This window comes from Sebastes umbrosus, chromosome 4, assembly GCF_015220745.1.
Source record: "Sebastes umbrosus isolate fSebUmb1 chromosome 4, fSebUmb1.pri, whole genome shotgun sequence".
Taxonomy (NCBI): domain Eukaryota; kingdom Metazoa; phylum Chordata; class Actinopteri; order Perciformes; family Sebastidae; genus Sebastes; species Sebastes umbrosus.
Genome location: NC_051272.1, coordinates 5,083,521 through 5,102,659, shown reverse-complemented (window position 1 = coordinate 5,102,659; position 19,139 = coordinate 5,083,521). Strand labels below are relative to the sequence as shown.

Below are 19,139 nucleotides of genomic sequence, written 5' to 3'. Positions count from 1 at the left end.
CTAACAATGGCCATGTTCGTTGTTTACATTCATTATGATAATTTTGGGGGAGTGGCTTTAGAGGGAGGCCTGAAGGGACGGTCAGTGTTGCCGACTTGGCGACTTTCTCTCTAGATTTAGGGACTTTTGGTGCTGCTAGCTACGTTCATTGGAAAATATTTGGCAACACTGGGCTCAGTTGGTTGGATATTTTTTTTAAATCTAGTGTACTCTTGCTAGTTTCTCCAGAGCTGCGGCACCTGGCTCTAAAAACTGCGGCTGCCTCGATCTCGTGAAGTTATCGTTGCCCACATGTGCATGACTCCAAAACAAGTTGGGATCACGTTGGACACAAATCTAACCAGCATGCACTGCACTCTGCGGTGATCGCCGGTGATCGATTCTGCGCAGACCTGGCTCATTTCGAACGAGCATACTGTTAGTGTAATTTCATCCTAGCAGGGTTTGTGTACAGCACTGAGGAATCAAATAAAACATATTGAGCAGTGATGTTTGTATCACATAAGGTCAGACATCCCCCTGTGCTTTTAGAAAAATAATTTTATATCTCTCTTCATTTTCAGCAATCACACCAGGAAGTTCTTCGTGTCGATTCAGCCGCCGGTCGGGGAGCTGATGAGGCCCGTCTTCCTGACAGAGAACGAGTTTAAAAAGGAGCAAGGTGAGTGATAAAAGGAAATTAAATTCCTCTATTAAGGAATATAGAATATAAAAACACTGTGACTTTATTACCTTCACGTTAAAACATATCTATAAAAGGGGGGAAAGAGTTAGCTACTGCTGTGTGTCTGTACTGTGTGGAGGTGGATACACAAGTGATTTCTCATATTTCTCTCAATCTATTTATTTTTTTAATTCCATCTACTGTGTTGTGTTTACTGACCACTTTACCAGACAGTTTTCTTCAAATACAATATGACCACAGTATTTGATAGAGCAGCTACAGACAGCAGTTAGCAGCATGTTCGTGTTGTTTAGTGTTTCATTTCCCGTCCTGACTAACACTGAGCGAGTTGTGAGCTCTAACGAACCCGTAGTGACTCTTTAAACATGTGTCATATCCACGGTTCCTCCCTTTTCGTACTGTCCCCAATAGAGAACCTATTACTGGGTAAGTTGATAGATTTGTTTTTCCCAGTCATCTGTGTGCCCACCTGCCTTTTAGCCAGCCTCACACAGACCTCCCACTCCTCCTCCCTCCTCCCTCCTCCTTCTCCCTCCTCTAACGCCTCCGGCTGACTCCCCCTTCCTGCCTTGGTAATCAACATGTTAACTGCACCTCCAGGTCTGTAGCTGCAGACAGACTCACCTGTACTAACCTGCATCTTATTAAAGGCCGCTCACACTCTGCTGCACCAGGAATGACTGGAAATGCTCATCCACTGATCCCGATTCACTCTTCAAGCACCGTGTGAACAAAAAATAATACCATCAGGCTCGTTCATATTTCTGTTTCCTGATGACCACTGAATGTTGGGAATCTGAAGCGTTGCAACGTCACAATGTTTCAAACCTCATAAGCACAGATTGTTTTTGTGATTCGCAGGTCAAAACACGTCTAAAACGAGGCTATATTTGGTTGAAGAGTAAAAGCTTTTTTTTAATTACATTTCAACCTCAACTAACAATTATTTGAATTAGTGATTAATCTGCCGATTCTTTTTTCAGGACCCCGTAAAACAAATCGTTGTCTACTTGTAACCACTTGTCACATGTTGCATACATTTTTTTTGCTGACAATCTCGGCCAACATGTCTGTGTTTAAGAGGTTGTAGCGGGCTCAGTCTTAAAACTAGAGTGAAGATATTGGTATCATATGAAACTAGAAAACCTAATGAATCAATTGATACCAACAGGGAGGGGGGGATAAATAACGCTCCAAAGTTAGACTAAATTTAGAGAGGGAAAACTGGCATGACCATTTTCAACGAGGTCCCTTGACCTCTGACCTCCAGATATGTGAATGAAAATGGGTTCTATGGGTACCCACGAGTCTCCCCTTTACAGACATGCCCACTTTATGATAATCACATGCAGTTTTGGTCAAAAACCATGCAGTTGTATGCATTCAGTATAGTCCCTAAATAGTCTTGGAATTATATAAATTGGGTATCACTGTAAAGCTGAGACTCTTGTGGATCCAATGAGCTCAACTGTATTCATGTGTGATGATGTTAGTCCCCATAGTAGCCATTTCATTGTATTGAAACCATTTTTTTAAACTTGACTTCACTGTATAAAATGACCTGTGGTGACCTCTAGGATAATCACAGCCTCATGAAACTTTAACACCACACACTAAAAAAAATTATCCAAAACCAGACATCTCTATGTCTTTTGACCTGCAAATCTCCAAAATGTATGCAAATAAGAGTATTAGTGCTTAAAGAGAAAACTGCTTTGGTGCAAATTATTACTTTCAAACTACATGTAAACCTCATGAACACATCTGTGTCTTTACTGCTTTGAATCCACTAATAGACCAGAGTCCCTCCTCTACTCTGTTCAGTGGGAAGCATCAGTGCATTCCAGTTTAAGTTTCAGTAGCGTTTTGTAATCATTGATGTACTGAGTCTTACATCAAATCACCATAGTGTTAGCCCTATATACAGTATCTGTGTATAATACTGTATATGTCTGTAGCTGGCAGATATCCTAAAAAAATTAATTTGATTTCATATATAAAACTCCCACACTGATCCTGTACAAGCAGCACCCTGTTATGTATCGCCGTGTTATTAATAACCGCTTTGCATTTTATGCTGCTGGAAGAGAGAGAATGAGCAGCAGCTACAACTTTAGAGCTTCTCCAGTTTGACCAGCGCTCTGCTCCCTCCTCCGCAGGTCAGCTGATGGGTATGAACGAGATCACGGAGAAGCTAACCCTGGACGTAAAGTGCCGGAACGAACACGCCATCGTCCAGAGGGTGACCACCGCCGCCAACCTCAGCAGAGTCCCCTGTGGTTCAGATAAAGAGTGCAGGTGAGGAGATCAGAATGAATATCAGCAGGTCTAAGTGTGCTTTACGCTGTCTGTTAGAAAAAGATGCATCATCCCTTCAAGTTTCATCTAAATCTGAGCAATCGTGCCTAAGATCTTGTTTATATTCACACATTTCAATCAGTAAAAGCTACTGTGAGTGATGTGTTTTAATCCATGAATTGTTAATACATCCACCTCTGTGGTGGAGTAGCATAAAAACAATAACACAAACTGGTACACTGTCAGTGTTTGGAGCAGATTTCAGCTTTAAAGGGTTGGTTTACCAAAGTGTTTTAGATCTTTTACTTCAGTAAAAGTAGCAATACCACAATGTAGAAATACTGTTACAAGTAAAAGTCCTGCATTTAAATGTTACTTAAGTAAAAGCACAAACGTATTAGCATCAAATTGTGCAAAGGGCGCTTTCACAAGTCAACATTTAGTCTGTTTTAATCCAACTCTGGTGCGGTTCGTTTGGGCAGTCGTGAACGCAAAAATTGTACTCTGGTGCGGACAAAAACAACCGGTCCAAGACTGCCTGCGAGAGGTGGTCTGAGTGTGAGAGGACAGACCTGGACTTTGGCAGAAGTCCGATGCAGCTCTAGAGATGAAAAAAGATAAATCCGCTCACACTACTGTGATCTGTGAGGTAAAATTACTGTTTTACTGAATGGAGTCTGGTGGCTTTGAAGACAGCGATATAACGGTTTCAGTTCCCTGTTGGAAAGGGCTGTCTGATGGCGAGGTAAAGCGGTGAAAGGACTCTAAATATAGCGTACACTCAAGCTGATATTGATTTTTTGCTGCCTCAGTCCACAACAGCTTTACGTCGCCATCAGACGTCCCTTTCTGACGGGGGACTGAAGCTGTTATATCGCTCTTTTCAAAGCCACCGGACTACATTCACAAAAGCAGTAATTTAACCTCGCAGAACGCGGGGAGTATTTATACAATCCCACTTCAAAAAATCCAAACTTTGACTCAGCTAGTGCTAGAGTTCTCATTATTCATAACCTTATTGATTAGGTCACTTTGGTAGCCTACGTCACTGCTTTTTGCAACAGCTGAGTGGGCCATTTGAAAAAGACAAAAAAAAGAACGCAGATGGACCCGCCCTTTAAGTACAGTACTTGAATGCTTAGTTACTTTCCACCACAGGCCATTTAGGAAAGCTTTCATGCTAGTTTCTCTACAGCACCATTCATAGATGACTCAGAGTTCATTATTGTGCCTAATTGTTGACAAACCTGCTGACTGACTCTCATGTGTATCCCTCCTTTATTCTGTTGCTTCATCTTTACTTCCGATCTTTGCTGCTTTGACCTCAGTCCTCCTGTTCCTCCTCCTGATCATCCTTTCCACAGGTTCGCCGGCAGGACGGTGACCAGCGGCAGCCTGGTGTTGGTCACCGTGGGAACCAAAGAGGATGGAGCCGCCCAGCTGACGATCAACTGTGAGAAAATGGTGATCGGCACGATGCTGGTGAAGGACATCCTCCTGGCTCTGACGCAGTGACGTGTGACCTTTTTGCCCCTCTGCCCCCTCACGCCCCAACGCACCTCCTCTCACATATCGTCCACCACACGTGTAGCATCTCCTCCGTTCTCCTGTTAGCCGCGTCGGCGAGGAAGTCTCCGGAACGTTTTAACTCCAGTTTGTGGTTTTTGTTAAAGAGCCCTCTAGTTTTAGAAATCACTCCTATATTCACCGAATGCCACAGCTGTACGTGATGTTTACGACAATCAGACATGACCTGATATGAAATCCCTCTCTTCCTTTTAAAGTCTCTCACATGTCATTATCCAAAAATACTTATTTTGCAACGTATTTTCCTTCCTTGAGGAGCCAATATTAGAATATCTGATTCAACTCAAAAAAAAGATTTGTGCATCTTTTAAACGTTAAATCTACTAAAAATTAGAAGTCACTCCCATCTGGTTACATCTGAGTGTTTTGCTCACTGGATGACAAAACACAAGGTCCACTTACTTAACGTTTTCTACGCTTTCAACCACATCTTGTGGCCTTCCTCTCAGCAGATGGAGTTACTCGCTTGTCATGGACTAAGGCTGAATGAAGGCAAGGCAATTTATTTGCAATTCAAAGTACTTAGAGCTCGAAACAAGGAACTTTACTCTAGTGTTGATTTTGGCGGTCCCTGTGGACAAAAGTGGGAGTGTTTCCGAGCACCATAGTCCCTTTAGAAAACCTCTCATTCTACTGCAGCAGGGTCTGATGGTCTCCAACAGTGTGGCGTCGATGTCGAAAAGGCGGCAGCGAAACCGGATCTGGGTCTGTCCTCAGTGGGTTGATTCCGGTCCGGTGGCGCCGATGACAAACATTAAGAATAACTATGTACAAATCTTCTCGCTGATGGTCTCATTTACTTATATAGGTCATATAGAGGCATCAGTATTACATTGAGACTGTTTCATTTCCAGTTAAATGTGCCTTGTAGTAACTTTAACATGACTTAAAAAGGCATTAAGAGAAAATGAAAATACGATTGAGAAAATAAATAAATAAATAAATAAAACGGGAGAATCAAAGTTGCAGGAAACATTAATGAATAGTCCACAGTTAAATTAAATAAAGAAGGCAGTAACAAACCAATCAAGTTTTAAGCTTTGAAGTAAAAGACGTTTGGAGAGTTGGAGATTTTTCTACAGTTTTCTGGGAGTTTTTTCCAGATAATGTGGAGCATAAAAATGAATGAATGCTGTTTAGATTTGACTTTGGGATCAGGAAGAACATCCCCGTCTTGGAGGATGAAGAGCAAAAAAGAGGCAATCCACAACCCAATGATAAACCCCCAAAATATGAACACCTGTAATGACGTGACCTTACCTACTTACATGCTTAGCTCATGTGATAACAACTCCATCTGCTGAGGAAGACCATGGAATGTGGTAGAAGGTTTTGCAATGGGTTTTTTTTTCGTCAAAACAAAAGAAGGTCTTTCTCTAACCTTATTCTGAAAAAATTAATTAAAAAAAACTATCCAGTTTCACCCATAAAATGTACTTTATTTTCTTTAGAAATAAGGTGCCCAAGTTAAGTAATTCTTATTCTTTGAAAAGCGAATGCACAAATCTGTCACATCAATTGTAGCTTGTTAAGTTATTAGCTATCAGACTGATTTAAGATGTAAATAATATAAGTGATAGATTATACTGTAGGTATAAATTCCCCCAAAACACGTCACCACAATGAAACTATAAGATTGGCATAATCATCCAGTTATTTGAAGTCATACCTTGAATGTAGCATGAAGGCTCGACTGAGACAACAACTACCTATAAATAACTGAATCATTCCTCTTTGGCACAATAAACTTTGTTAATCAACAACTCAACTGCTCCTGGGAATAAAGACGGATCTTCATCTCAAATTCTGCGATTTTAAGCGTCTGCCTCGCTGTCATAGTGCACACGTTCATTACAATAAGTGGGGCATTTATAAAACCTGAAGATGTATAAATGTTATTGTATGTATTGCAACATGTAATACAGTGCTACTATAAGTAAAGGTGTGAGTGTGTGTGGGTGTGATGGCGCTGAATATTGACCTGGCAAACGTTAAACTAGCTGTTTTCCAAAATGACTCAAAATAACACTTGACTTGAAATCTTCAAGAAACACATCATGATATTATAACCCTGAATAATAAGTAGGAAATTATTAGGTTTTTTTCGACTGCTACATGATACAAATCTTGAAAAATAAATTCATAAATTTACTTGAGAAAACGCTTTCTCACAAATTTCTGATGCACTGTAAATGTTATTTATGGCAGAATTGCAGAAACATCTTTAAAAAATACTGAAACAAATTTAAACGTAGGTCACCAAATTCTCAGGCTTAACTGATTTTAATTATTGAATAATCTCCAAATTATTTCCTTGATACATTGATTCATCGTTGGCCCATAAAATGTGAGAAAATATCAGCTTCCATCAGGTCTTGTTTCATATAAAACCCCAAAACTTTCAGTTTAATACTATATAAAATTAAGAAAATGTATTCAAATTAAAACCAGCAAATATTTACATTTAAGAAGCTGGAACCAGAGATTTTTTTTGTTTTATTTTTTGCATTTGGGCTTCAAAGATTGAAATCGATCATCAAAATAGCTGCCGATTAATTTTCTGTCGATCGTTTAATGTTTTACCAAATTCACAATTGAAACTTTGGACTTAACACAACCTTTTAATGGATTTTTTTAATGAATAGTTCAACATTTTGGGAAATATTTGCTTTATTGTTGAGTTAGATAAAGAAGCTCGACATCACTCTCATGTTTGTCCCGTTAGCTGACGTCAGGAGACGAGCTCAGTTTAGGACAGCTAGCTCTTTCCAAAAGTAACAAGATAGTACTATTTGTTGTTTTTTTACTTTTGGGTTTTTGTGTGGATTAAACAAACAAGATATAAAGTGTTGATTAGTGAGCTTTAGAAGTGTTTGTAGGCAGATTTTATTACTTTTGGATAGAGAAAGACTAGCTGTTTTCCCTGTTTCCAGTGTTTATGTCAAGCTAACGGGCTGCTAACTACATATTTAGCCTAACATACAGACATAAGAGTGGTTTTATCTAACTTAATATTCATTTAGGATTAAACTGTAGCCTTCCCTGCTAAAAATGTACTGTAAACATAGCTTACATTTACTATATTTAACAAACTTTCACTAAAATCTGATTTGACTATGTCAGGCTAAAGGTGAGCATTTAGTTCATGAGAATAAATTATAATACCTATAGATAATAATTTAAATAGTGCTCATGATAACTCTTTCAAGTTGAGTGTTACCTTGATGTCATTTGTCAGGCGAGATTGTTTTCATGCCTTTTGTTTTGATTTCAGGTCAGAGGTCATGATGTGGCTTCTCTTTTGTTACGGACCCTCATGTGTCCAGCAGCTGCACGTTTTCTTATCTTTAACAAACTATCTGTGTATTTATTTATTTATTGTTTTCTTTACTGTTGGAATATGTGTTTTACCAAAGGAGTACATTACAGTCAAACTTCAGCCCTCGTCGTAGAAAACTGAGCGGCAAGCAGCAGTTTTATTTTGGCCTTTTTTTTTGTACCTGTTGCATTGTTTACCGTTTAAACCAGTCAGACCTGAAATATCCAGTCACACTGCATCACAGTCATGATGAAGAATGTAAAGAGTAAGAAATTCTACTTTTAATGTAAAAACCCACTGAAAGAGAGAGACTGCTTTCACAGAAACAGGTGGATAAAATTATTTGTCTGGCAAACTGCATCGGCTTTCAAATATCCAAAGTATGTTTTATTCATACTCGTGTGTGTGGTTGTGAAATGTGGTCCTGAAGTATTACAAGTTTATTTATTATACAAATAAAAAATACAGATACATTCTCACGTGTCTTCTGTATTTTCTTAAATCATATACTCCATAATCCATCCATTCAGAGTTTCTGACAGTTTGCCGAATGTTTCCTTTAAAATGTCAAAACATTTCAGGAGACGCCCTCATTTTTTCGTGGTGGAAAGTTACTACCGGTAAGTACATTCACTCTAATACTGTTCTGAGTACAATTTTGGGGAACTTGAGTATTTCCATTTTATGCTACTGTACTTTATGCTTCTACGTCATTATATCTCAGAGGGAAATTTTGTACCTTTACTTGACTACATCTGTTCTTTTCGGAATCAGATTTACATAAACAAAACATTTAATAAGCTTATAAAAACATATTGCTAAACATTAAACCAGCGGTTTCTGACAGTAAAATGCTGTTTACACATTCTAATGATGTAATCTATATAATATATATCAGTTACAGGGGACATTTTACTGCAGAACGAGTACTTTTACTCTGGATACTGAAAGTAGATTTTGCTGATACTACTTATGTACATTTACTTAAGGAAGTTTTTGAATGCAGGACTTTTAGTTGTAGTGGAGTATTTTTATACTGTTGTATTGGTGCAACAGTTTACGGACAGTACAGTGTGTAGGATTTGGCGGCATCTAGTGGTGTGGTTGCAGATTGCAACCAACTGAGTACCCCTCTGCTCACTCCTCCCTTTCCACGACTGCGTTAACGTGAGCCGCCGAGTGCAAAACCGTGGTAACACCGTTCGCCTCGCTCAGAGGTCGTCTTTACCTTAATAACGCTACTTTAGGAGCAACGGAAGTCAGACGCCGGCTGGCGGTACCACGGTTTTACACTCTGCGGCTCACGTTACCGCAGTTTCACAAGTGTGTCGGAGAACTACGGTGGCCTTCAGGTAACATAATAACGTGAAGGCTCTCTCTAGAGCCAGTGTTTGGGTTATCTGTTCTGGGCTACTGTAGAAACATGGTGGACTCCGTGAAGAGGACCCGCTCCCTATGTAGATATGAAGGACTCATTCTAAGCTAACGAAAACATGAGTTTAAGGTGATTATACCCGAATGAAAACATAGTGTATTATATTCCATTTCTGCTAACAGATCCTCCGAAATGTTACACACTGTTCCTTTAAGTACTTCCTTAACTTAACTTCCTCCACCGCTGGTGTTCAGTAAAACCTGAGCTGTATGAGAGTGTAGGTGTTATTACAGTAAAACACACACACTGCTGAGATGAACAAAAAATAAGAGTTTATTTTTTAAAAACAAACTTCTTCAGTAGTCTCAGAGTACAGACAGCTTTATGGAATAACTGATGGGAATATGAGCCCATCAACAATGTGGCAACTCAGATATACAGTAAAGGTCTGTACCTGTTCTGGTCCTTTTTAAACTGATTGTGATCTTTGGTTTTCCACAGGAATGCGGATGAACTGGTGTGGTCCAGTTTGTGCAGCAAAATGGCAGATTGGGTTCAGAATGAGTCCTGAGTCGCCTCTCAAACCTACAGTATGCATAAAGATGTACCTGGGATTTGGAGGACACTTGTGATTCTTCATTTTACATAGTAAATTACAGTAAAACAGATGTGGAACGTGCAGTGTTTTTCTTTAACCGATAGATCGACTAACCAGATAGTCAAACGCAACACGTAAAAATCCTGAAACATCCTTCAAGATCCTTTTTGAGTTCAAGGTGACTTTTTATAACTGAACCTTTAATGCCACCGCCGATTATACTCCAGAAACATCATGTTCAACACTACTTCTTTGACTTAGAAGATAAGAGTTTGATACTGACAAACTTTCTAAAGGTGTCCTTCACACTCTGAAGGATTTTAATCCTCACAAGCTCACATTATATACACTGAAGTACAACTGCATTTCTTTTTCTCCTTACTCACTTCCCTGAATAATAATTCATGGAAGGTGGAGACCGTCCCTATTGTCTTTTGACAATTTCTCTTATTGTTGGCATTATAAACGAGGCACCGTATGAAGGCACAGGGAGACGACAGAAGGCACAGGATTCAAACATCGTCTGGGAGCAGAAACAGGAGATAACAATCACAGAACAAAGGCAGCGACCCTCCTGTCTGCTTCCATGAGGACGTTAAAGAGGATGTTTTATAATAATCTATTTATAAAGGTAGTTTCTGATTGATCAGGTGAGCTCAGTCTGCTTGGTTTGTGGAAGCAGGAGAGCCACCAGTCCTCCGGTCAGCAGCATAGCCGACACCAGCAGCACCGGCACGGCGCAGTTTGTGTCCACCAACTTCCCGAAGGCCACGTTACCCATGATGGCCGCCACTCGGCCCACTCCTGTGAAGAAACCGAGAGCAGAGGACCTGAAAGACAGACGGGAGAAGAAGAAACACCAGGTGAGCAGCTGTTGGTGTATTAAAAACAGAGCTCATTTAATAGGTGCATAACCAAACTGTGAAGACTCCTGCTTATTTATTTTAATTTAATATTTGTCCGCTGACAAAATGTAATCATATAAACCTTCTACTTCTACCTCTTGTAGAACAACACAGGAAGTAGTCTATTTTGAAGGGAATAAAATAAAGTACGATATCTTAATCTGGGCTGGAAAAAGAAAAAAATAAAGCAAAGGAAGCATCACATTAGATCATAGGCAGAACATAAAAAAATTAAGTGATATAATTTAATTGGAGTTCAGTAGAACAACTCACAAAGATATTTAAGTAATTAAAAATCCGAATCCACAGAGAAATCTAAAACACTTTTATGAACTTTGCTAAACTTTTAAGAAAAGTTACCGTAGCTGAGTCGGGTAGAGCTCCGTTCCCAGCACGTCCAGGGAGTTCCAGGCGATCACGGACACGCCGCTGAAGACGCAGGACACGATCAGACTCTGGGCTTTGGTCTGGACCACGTAGATGAGGAAGACGCTCAGACTGGACACCAGCAGGCTGCAGGCTGGAGACGCAACAAAGAAGGTGGAGAGAATTAAGGTCAGACATCATTTAAGGTATAAAAACTGACTGGTTACGTTGATAGACACTTATTAGCAGCGTGATCTTGTGATAAAGAAGTTCATAAATGTTGATAAAAACTGAAATACTCACACAGTAGAGCTTTTCCTCCCGTTCTATTCATCACGAGAATGGTGAAGATGTTTCCCGGTAAGTTTGATACAGCAATGATGAAGCCCTCCATATACACTGTCAGGTAAAAAAATAAACATCCATTCATCAATTTTCTACACAAGATTAATCTGTTTCTGGGTCGCAGGGGGCTGGAGCTTACATATGTATCCCAGCATGCAGTGGGGTGGGACACAATGGGTAATGCTTTATTTTACAGGTCTGTAGTTCTCTTGGAAAGAACTACTGTATGTAAATTTGTACTAATTATGGGGGAAAATAAAGAAAAGCTCAATTTAAACCCATTTATTATTCATTTATTTTGTAAACTTTATTCAAATCTAGAGGCAATTTAGAGTCTCCAATTCACAGAGGAAACACAATATACTTAAACATAAATGTTCAAGGAGTCTTCGGGTGTTAGTCTGATGATCTGGTGCTGTTTGTCTTTCAGAGTCAGAACTGAATTTCAAATGTAAGGTACCAAAGTAGATTGTCTTGCAAAAGAATAACAACATTTATTGAGACAAAGAAATTAAGTGACCTGCATCCACAAGTCTAAAAGCACCCTGAGCTCAGTGTTTTGAGGGTCTTTTGATTTTTTTTTTGCATAACCTTTGTTTTAAACACACCTCTAAATGTTATCAATACCTTCTCTAACTCTATTCGTATATTATTAAAGTGTGCTTTCATGAGATGGCGAGGGAATATGATTGAACTCCATACTTTCTTCTGTGGCTGAGCTATAAATGTGTGCTTCACTTCCCGTTCTGTGTTTGCTGACTGCAATAAAAAGCTTCATAAATTCTTTGTCATCCCAGAAACACACCTGCTGTCTTGACCGGGTAGCAGCTCTGGTTGTGGAGCGGAGACGGCAGGGACACGTTGGCACAGGGCGAGCCGCCGTCCTCAATCCTCTCAAACAGCTCCGGGAACCACATCCACAGCCCGTAGTAACTACACACACAGTAATGGAACAGTTTTTAATATAAAACTATACTTAAATGCACAAGTGCTACACTGAGAACGCAGTAGTTTGGTAAAAAGCATCACAGACGAGCTGTTGAAGAGGAACATCTTTTTTTTTTTTTTTTGCAGTTTTGTTCAGTGCCTCTGATTTGGCCAGCTTGCCCACTGTTGTGATTGGTCAACCAAAACCAAACTCTTCAGACTCTGCTCCAGCTCCGCTCTAACTAGCTTTGTTTGAGGGCATTCCAAACAAGCTGCTAGGCAGGTATTATGCAAATGTGTTACTTGGTGACATCACCGCATTACAGAAGAAAAGGCGGGACTTCAAACAAGGCGTTTCAGGCATTTCAGGAGCAGAGTTTCTGTGCAGAGTAACTCCCTTTGGAGTGGACTTTGTAACTTTCCAGACATTTTTCATGGAAAAAAAATATATATACAACACAGGAAAGGGAAAAAGCACAATAAGTCCTCTTTAAAATACACATGATAAATAAAAGCCCTGAACTCGTACACAACTTTCTATGTAGACATGCAGATGGGATTTCTCACCCGAAGGAGATGCAGTAGAAGACGACGAGCAACGCGATGCTCCTGGATCTGAGTGAACCTTTAAACATCCGTTTAACGGGCACCACGGCCTGCAAGTCAAACCAAAGACATTATTTTAAATGACAAATAGCAATTATCAAGGAAATAATTAACAGTAATAATTATTAGTTTATTGGAAGGTTGGATTACCAACCGGGCAAACTGGACAACTGAGAGTGTGACGTTACAGTTGCTCTCATACTGTATATAAGCATTAAGAAATATAACAAAAATAAAAATAAAGTAGTATGTAAATTATGTACATAATGCTACAATATATACCACAATATATGTAGAGAAATATAAATAAATAAGAAATGAGAAATATCAGAAATATGTACAAATATGTGCATCGAACACATTCAATATATAACCACAGTGTAAATGAGTGAATAAAAGAAATGCTGAGGAGTGGGATCTATTAAGAGTGTTAAATATAAATGCAAGAATAGTATAAATAAGAAGAATATTTCTTGAAATGTACAGAATAAATGCAGTATATTAACAGCTTTAAAAAGTTGAATACTCCTAAATTAACATGTTAAATCAAATAACGACACAGTAAACCTGGATGGAAGCTGAAATAATTAAACAATTAATCGATTAGTCAATCGACAGAAAATAATCAGCAGTGATTTTGATATATGATAAATCGTTTTGGTAAATTTTCAAGCAAAAATGCTAAAAATTTACCAGTTTCAGCTTCTAAAATAATTTTTTTTTCTAGCTTTTTCTGTTTTATATTAAAGTAAATTAAATATCTTTGGCTGTTGGAATAAAACTGGGCATTTGTCCGGATTTGTGACATTTCTTTTACCTTTTTCAAAAAGCAGGCGAGTCTTTCTCTACGTGAAGCCCCGCTTCTGGTCTCCTTTTCGCCTCTATTCTTGGAGCTGATGCGTAAACCAAATTCCTTCAAAAGAGTTCAAGATGAGTCATAACACTTTCAGTAGTAGATTATTATTATTATTATTATCCTGCAGAATAAAGGAAGGAAGTGTTTAGAGAACTCGAACAAACCACACAAATAATTTACTACAAATATCACTTCCCTTTTGACTTTACCTTTTGCACTATTTTGTTTTTTTTGGTACAATATTTTTGTTCAATCGTTTTTCACTGTCTAATTAAGCTTAACACATTCAATTTGTCCATCAAACAATGATCATGAATCAGGCATATGAGAATATAATTTAGTTCATACCGGTAAATTCTTTCCTTTCCCCCACGTGTTCAGTTTAAACATCAGCTGGAAGACACGGATCGCCTCTTTCTCGCAGCCCGCCTGGCAAAGATGGGACAGAAATCTCAAAGACAGCTCAGAAGTGAAAAACAGCAGCAGGCTGCAAACAAACATGACAACTGGTCTGGCCTTTAAATACCTCCATGAGGAACTTGGGGCTCTCAGGCATCAGCAGCTTGAAGAGGAGGGCTGAGGTGAGGCTGGGAACGGAGCAGAGCACCACAAACAGTCTCCAGCTCTGGAAGTCCAGCGTTCCCAGTGAGACATGAGCCCAGGTTCTTGGAATCACCAACCAGGCCAGACCTGCAGACAAAACACAGTCACTCATTATAGTAAACACAAGGAGCTACATTTTTTCCATTTCAGAAATCTGTGTTCTTTTTGTCTTATTTGAATGATTTCACCCAAAAATGTACAAGTCTAAATATTTAGCCTTGAGAGATTTATCAATATCATTAAGGTTTTTAAGACAACAACAAACTGATTAAACTTTGTATTATTGCAGCTCTGGGATTTCAGCCACTGGATGATTCTGTTTAGCTACAACAGACACTGATTTCCAGTTTCTAAATGTGTTTGTAGGGACAAAAAAGAAAAGTTTAGGAGGGCTAGTGGATAAAGCTTTTACTATATAACTGCAATGTCCCCTTTGATGCATATCATACCCCTCTCTGTCTCTCCCTGTAGTTCCTGTCTGTATTGCTACCCACTATCGAATAAAGGAAAATTACAAATACATATGAATTTAAAAAAGGAAAATATTTCCAAAATTAGTATTTTTGGAGTATAGGGCTGCAACTAACGATTATTTTCATTGTTGTTTATTCTGACGATTATTTTCTCGATTAATCGATTCGTTGTTTGGTCTATAAAATGTCAGAAAATGGTGAAAAATGTCGATCAGTGTTTCCCAAAAGCCCAAGATGACGTCCTCAAATGTCTTGTTTTGTCCACATCTCAAAGACATTCAGTTTACTGTCATAGAGGAGTAAAGAAACCAGAAAATATTCACATTTAAGAAGCTCGAATCAGTGAATTTTGACATTTGTTTTTCTTCAATAATTACTCAAACCGATTAATCGATTATCAAAATAATTGGCGATTAATTTAAATGTTGATAACTAATTGATTCATTGCTTAAACGTTGCAGCTCTTTTTTTTTGCTTTTCAGATGTTGAATCTATTACATTTAAGCTTGTATGTTGTTGTTCACTGCTAACAAAATGATGTTATATCTTAGTTTGAAATTAGCAGTAATATAATATGGACAGAAAACTCCACTAGCATCTTTCAGCTTTTTAGAAAGATCAATGAAACAAAACCTTCAATGAGAAAATGGAAAATATAATTGTCTAGCCACGGCTAATGGAAGAGATCTGTTAACCTTTGATGTCACAAGAACACTTAAACAGAGCAGAGCCATCATTAAGGTTATTTGTAGCATCTGTGCTTTTCAAAATGTCATTAAAAGGCAGATTGATTACACCAGCAGGCTAACGTGTAATACACACTGAATGTTATCATGTGACTGAGGTTTCTCATAACACCGGTGCACTTGTGCTTACAACTTTGGTAAAATGATGTTTTTATCCTGCAACACTGATATTGTTTTATTTAGTAGTCTTCCCACCTGCAGCCAGGATGTTTCCTGCCATCCAGAAGGTGGCCAGAGCGCTGATCATCGCACCTCTCTTCAGTCGGGGCATAAACTCAGAGAAGTAGGAGAAGATAACAGGAATCGACCCGCCGACCCTGCAGAGGTGAAATTCCTCTTGAGTAGTTACTCAACTCATTTTGGAGGCCCGTTCTGACGAGTTCAAAAAGTTACACTGGTTGGTCAAAGGAGGGCACAACTCAAGTGATTTAAACCATTTCCCAAAATGTCCTTCATGAGGGAACATGTAGGTGTTGTAGGGATAAAAACTACGACCTATTGCATCTCTGCAAACATGGAAACATACTTCATTCAGTGTGTGTGTCCGTCGGCTAAATAACTTCAGAAGAAAACATGTAAAACATATACAAATCATGAGCTCACCCGATGCCGCTGATGAACCGCAGCAGCAGGAAGAGCCAGAACCACGGAGCAAAGCTGGCCAGACCGCCAAACACCCCGTTAACCGTCAGGGACACGACCAGGACCCGGCGACGCCCCCTCTGGTCAGCCAGGTATCCCCACATGTAGCCGCCCACCATCATTCCTAGAAAACAGGAATAAAGACAACCAACATAAGCATTAGCTCTAAGCACAGTGTACACAGAGCCAGATAGTACAGCTGTAGCAGAGAAATAGAATAGTATTCATTTTACAACTAGATTCAATAGTTCAGGCTCATTTTTTTTATATGTTGGCAACATTTTTAAAATCTAGTGTTAGTCCTTCTACACTGCACCACCTTATGTGTTTGTTTATAATTTTGTCATTACATTACATTACATTACATTACATTACATTCGGGATTTAACCAAAAAAACAACCTATATTTTAATTTTCCTTTTGTTTTTTTCATCTAGTTTTAGCTCTTCGCTTTAACACCGCTGAGTCACATTCATTGTGACTAATTCAAAACATTTTCGGAGGTATGAGAGAGATGCCACCGTTCACTGGTAACTAGATTAACTGTTGATCATTTTCTCGATTAATCGATTAGTTGTTTGGTCTATAAAATGTCAGAAAGTGGTGAAAAACGTCAATCAGTGTTTCCCCAAAGCCTAAGATGACGTCCTCAAATGTCTTGTTTTGTCCACAACTCAAAAGATATTCAGTTTACTGTCACAGAGGAGTAAAGAAACCAGAAAATATTCACATTTAAGAAGCTGGAATCAGAGAATTTTAACTTTTTTTTTCGTAAAAAATGACTCAAACAGATTAATCAATTATCAAAATAGTTGGCGATTCATTTAATAGTTGACAACTAATCGATTAATCGTTGCAGCGCTACTGGTAACATGGTGTTGCTCCGGGGGATTAAATATCTTGTGTTATTGTATTCACAGGTGAAATGTCCCTGGTCAGTCGATTGTTTTCTTGATTAATCGATTAATCTATAAAATGTAAAGAAAAGAAAACATTTCAGAGCCTACAGTGATGTCTTTAACGTGCATGTTTTATGCAAACCCGAATATTTTCAATTTATTGTCTTATATGACAAAGAAAAGCAGCAAAACCTCTCATTTGAGAAGCCAAAACCAGAGAAAATTTAGCATTTTAACTTAAAATAAATAATATCTGGAACGATAATCGATTATCAAAATAACTGCAGATTAATTTTTTTTCTGTCAGCTCAGGTACAATAACTGATTTATTAACTGATTGTGATTCACCGAGGAAGATGCTGGCGGTGAGCAGGCCCATGTCAGAGGAGCTGAGCAGCAGGTCGCAGCGCGCCGTCGGCAGCAGGAAAGACACACAGAGGATCTCCACGGCGTCGCTGGCGTTGGCCCAACCACACACCACCAACAGCAGCCAGTGGAACAAACCAAAACCTGAGAGCGAAAGCAGAACAAAGAGTGAGTAAACAAAGAGAGAGATTAAACAATCACCTGATGACCTATTTTTGATTTACTCAACAGTAATGTAGACTAGCTGCCCTGCCCATTACGGTCAACAGACACCTCAGTATTACATGTCAGGATGTTTTATAGACACTGTAAACAAACACTATAAAGCTTAGTTTTATTAGACTAGGAAAAATACCATGTTTTTATCTTGTGGACGGTGTATTTTTCAGCTTAGAAAGATGTAATCCTGCTGTTTAAAGTGAGATATCTAGATATCAGGATTTTTTCCCCCCACAAAGCTGCAACAATATGTTAACTTTTACCTTTACATTTTATTGTACTTATGATGTTTAAGAGCAAAAACACCATCAAACGTTCTACCTGCTTCCTCTACTGCTTCCTCATACGTTAATCTTCTGTGAGCGCTCCCACCGGCATCACGTGAGATGTTTGAGGAGCTCCTCTCGAAAATGACTTCACCTAAAAAGCAGCAAAAAAAACACAAACACAAACAAGTCAAGAGCTTCCAGATAAAAGGGATATTTATAAGATGTTAATGTTGTTGTTGGTGCATATCAAACCACACACTTGGTATAAAAGAGATGAAATATTAATGATAGCTGATGGGAAACTCTCTAAGCACTCTACTACTTGACCACATCGTCCTCTGAAAGACGTTGGTCTTATTATGCAGCGATAATCAACACCTCATCTCGCAGTATGGAGTCAAATAGAAGAAATTGTCACTAGACGTAAAGTTGATAGTTTTAAGAATATTTTGTTTTTCACCAAATTACCACAAACTAACTGATATACAGAACAGCTCTGGCCAGGAAGTATTCCAGTATAGGAGTACTGGTTGGTTTCTGCGTGTCTTCTACAGTTTGTAGCGCTGAAGAGATTAATTGATTAACAGAAAATGAATCAGCAATTATTTTGATAATTGATCAATCATTAAAGTAATTTATTTTCAAGCAAAAATGCCAAAATTTCCCTGGTTCCAGCTTCTCAAATGAGATGATTTGTTGATTGTCTTTGTCTTATATAATGTCATACTGATTATCTTTGGGCTCGGGGGAATTGTGATGTGCATTTTTCACTATTTTCTAACATTTTATATGCATAACAATTAGCCGATTAATTGAGAAAATAATTATTATTTTTATCATCAATTATTTTCCCAATAATCAATCAATCGTTTGCTCTGTAAAAAATTAGAAAAAAGTGAAAAATGCACATAGCAATTTGCACGCATGTGTTTTATAAGCTTGTTATATGTTTTGTTTATGTAATATCTGAAAAGTAACCAGTAACTACAGCTGTTAAATAATAATGTAGTGGAGTAAAATATAGTGCAATATTTACCTCTGAAATGTAGTGGAGT

At 38.5% G+C, this 19,139-nt stretch overlaps 3 protein-coding genes across 13 annotated transcripts in view; 2 read left to right on the top strand and 1 right to left on the bottom strand.

Moving 5' to 3' along the window:
* LOC119486819 (AP-3 complex subunit beta-2) overlaps positions 1-8,368 on the top strand; it is a 54,252-nt gene extending 45,884 nt beyond the window's left edge. For 7 of the 11 annotated variants that reach the window (XM_037767237.1, XM_037767236.1, XM_037767240.1 and 4 more), the window contains exons 25-27: positions 564-661; positions 2,845-2,983; positions 4,312-8,368. In XM_037767237.1, coding sequence (XP_037623165.1) covers positions 564-661; positions 2,845-2,983; positions 4,312-4,498 — 424 coding nt within the window. In that variant the 3' untranslated portion in view covers positions 4,499-8,368. The remainder of the gene's footprint in view (positions 1-563; positions 662-2,844; positions 2,984-4,311) is intronic. The other 4 variants (XM_037767243.1, XM_037767242.1, XM_037767241.1 and 1 more) reach the window with 1 other exon arrangement.
* Positions 8,369-9,574: 1,206 nt separating this feature from the next.
* Positions 9,575-19,139, bottom strand: part of sv2 (synaptic vesicle glycoprotein 2) — an 11,047-nt gene continuing 1,482 nt past the window's right edge. Inside the window, exons 2-13 of the mRNA XM_037766231.1 lie at positions 18,137-18,235; positions 17,579-17,740; positions 16,293-16,455; positions 15,885-16,006; positions 14,394-14,557; positions 14,216-14,296; positions 13,829-13,924; positions 12,973-13,061; positions 12,284-12,411; positions 11,437-11,532; positions 11,128-11,287; positions 9,575-10,692 (exon numbers count right to left, since the gene is read on the bottom strand). Of these exons, the coding sequence (XP_037622159.1) occupies positions 10,509-10,692; positions 11,128-11,287; positions 11,437-11,532; positions 12,284-12,411; positions 12,973-13,061; positions 13,829-13,924; positions 14,216-14,296; positions 14,394-14,557; positions 15,885-16,006; positions 16,293-16,455; positions 17,579-17,740; positions 18,137-18,235 (1,544 nt within the window). The 3' untranslated portion in view covers positions 9,575-10,508. The remainder of the gene's footprint in view (positions 10,693-11,127; positions 11,288-11,436; positions 11,533-12,283; positions 12,412-12,972; positions 13,062-13,828; positions 13,925-14,215; positions 14,297-14,393; positions 14,558-15,884; positions 16,007-16,292; positions 16,456-17,578; positions 17,741-18,136; positions 18,236-19,139) is intronic.
* snx1a (sorting nexin 1a) overlaps positions 17,629-19,139 on the top strand; it is a 20,953-nt gene continuing 19,442 nt past the window's right edge. Inside the window, exon 1 of the mRNA XM_037766230.1 lies at positions 17,629-17,764. The gene's annotated coding sequence lies outside the window, so the exon portion shown is untranslated. The remainder of the gene's footprint in view (positions 17,765-19,139) is intronic.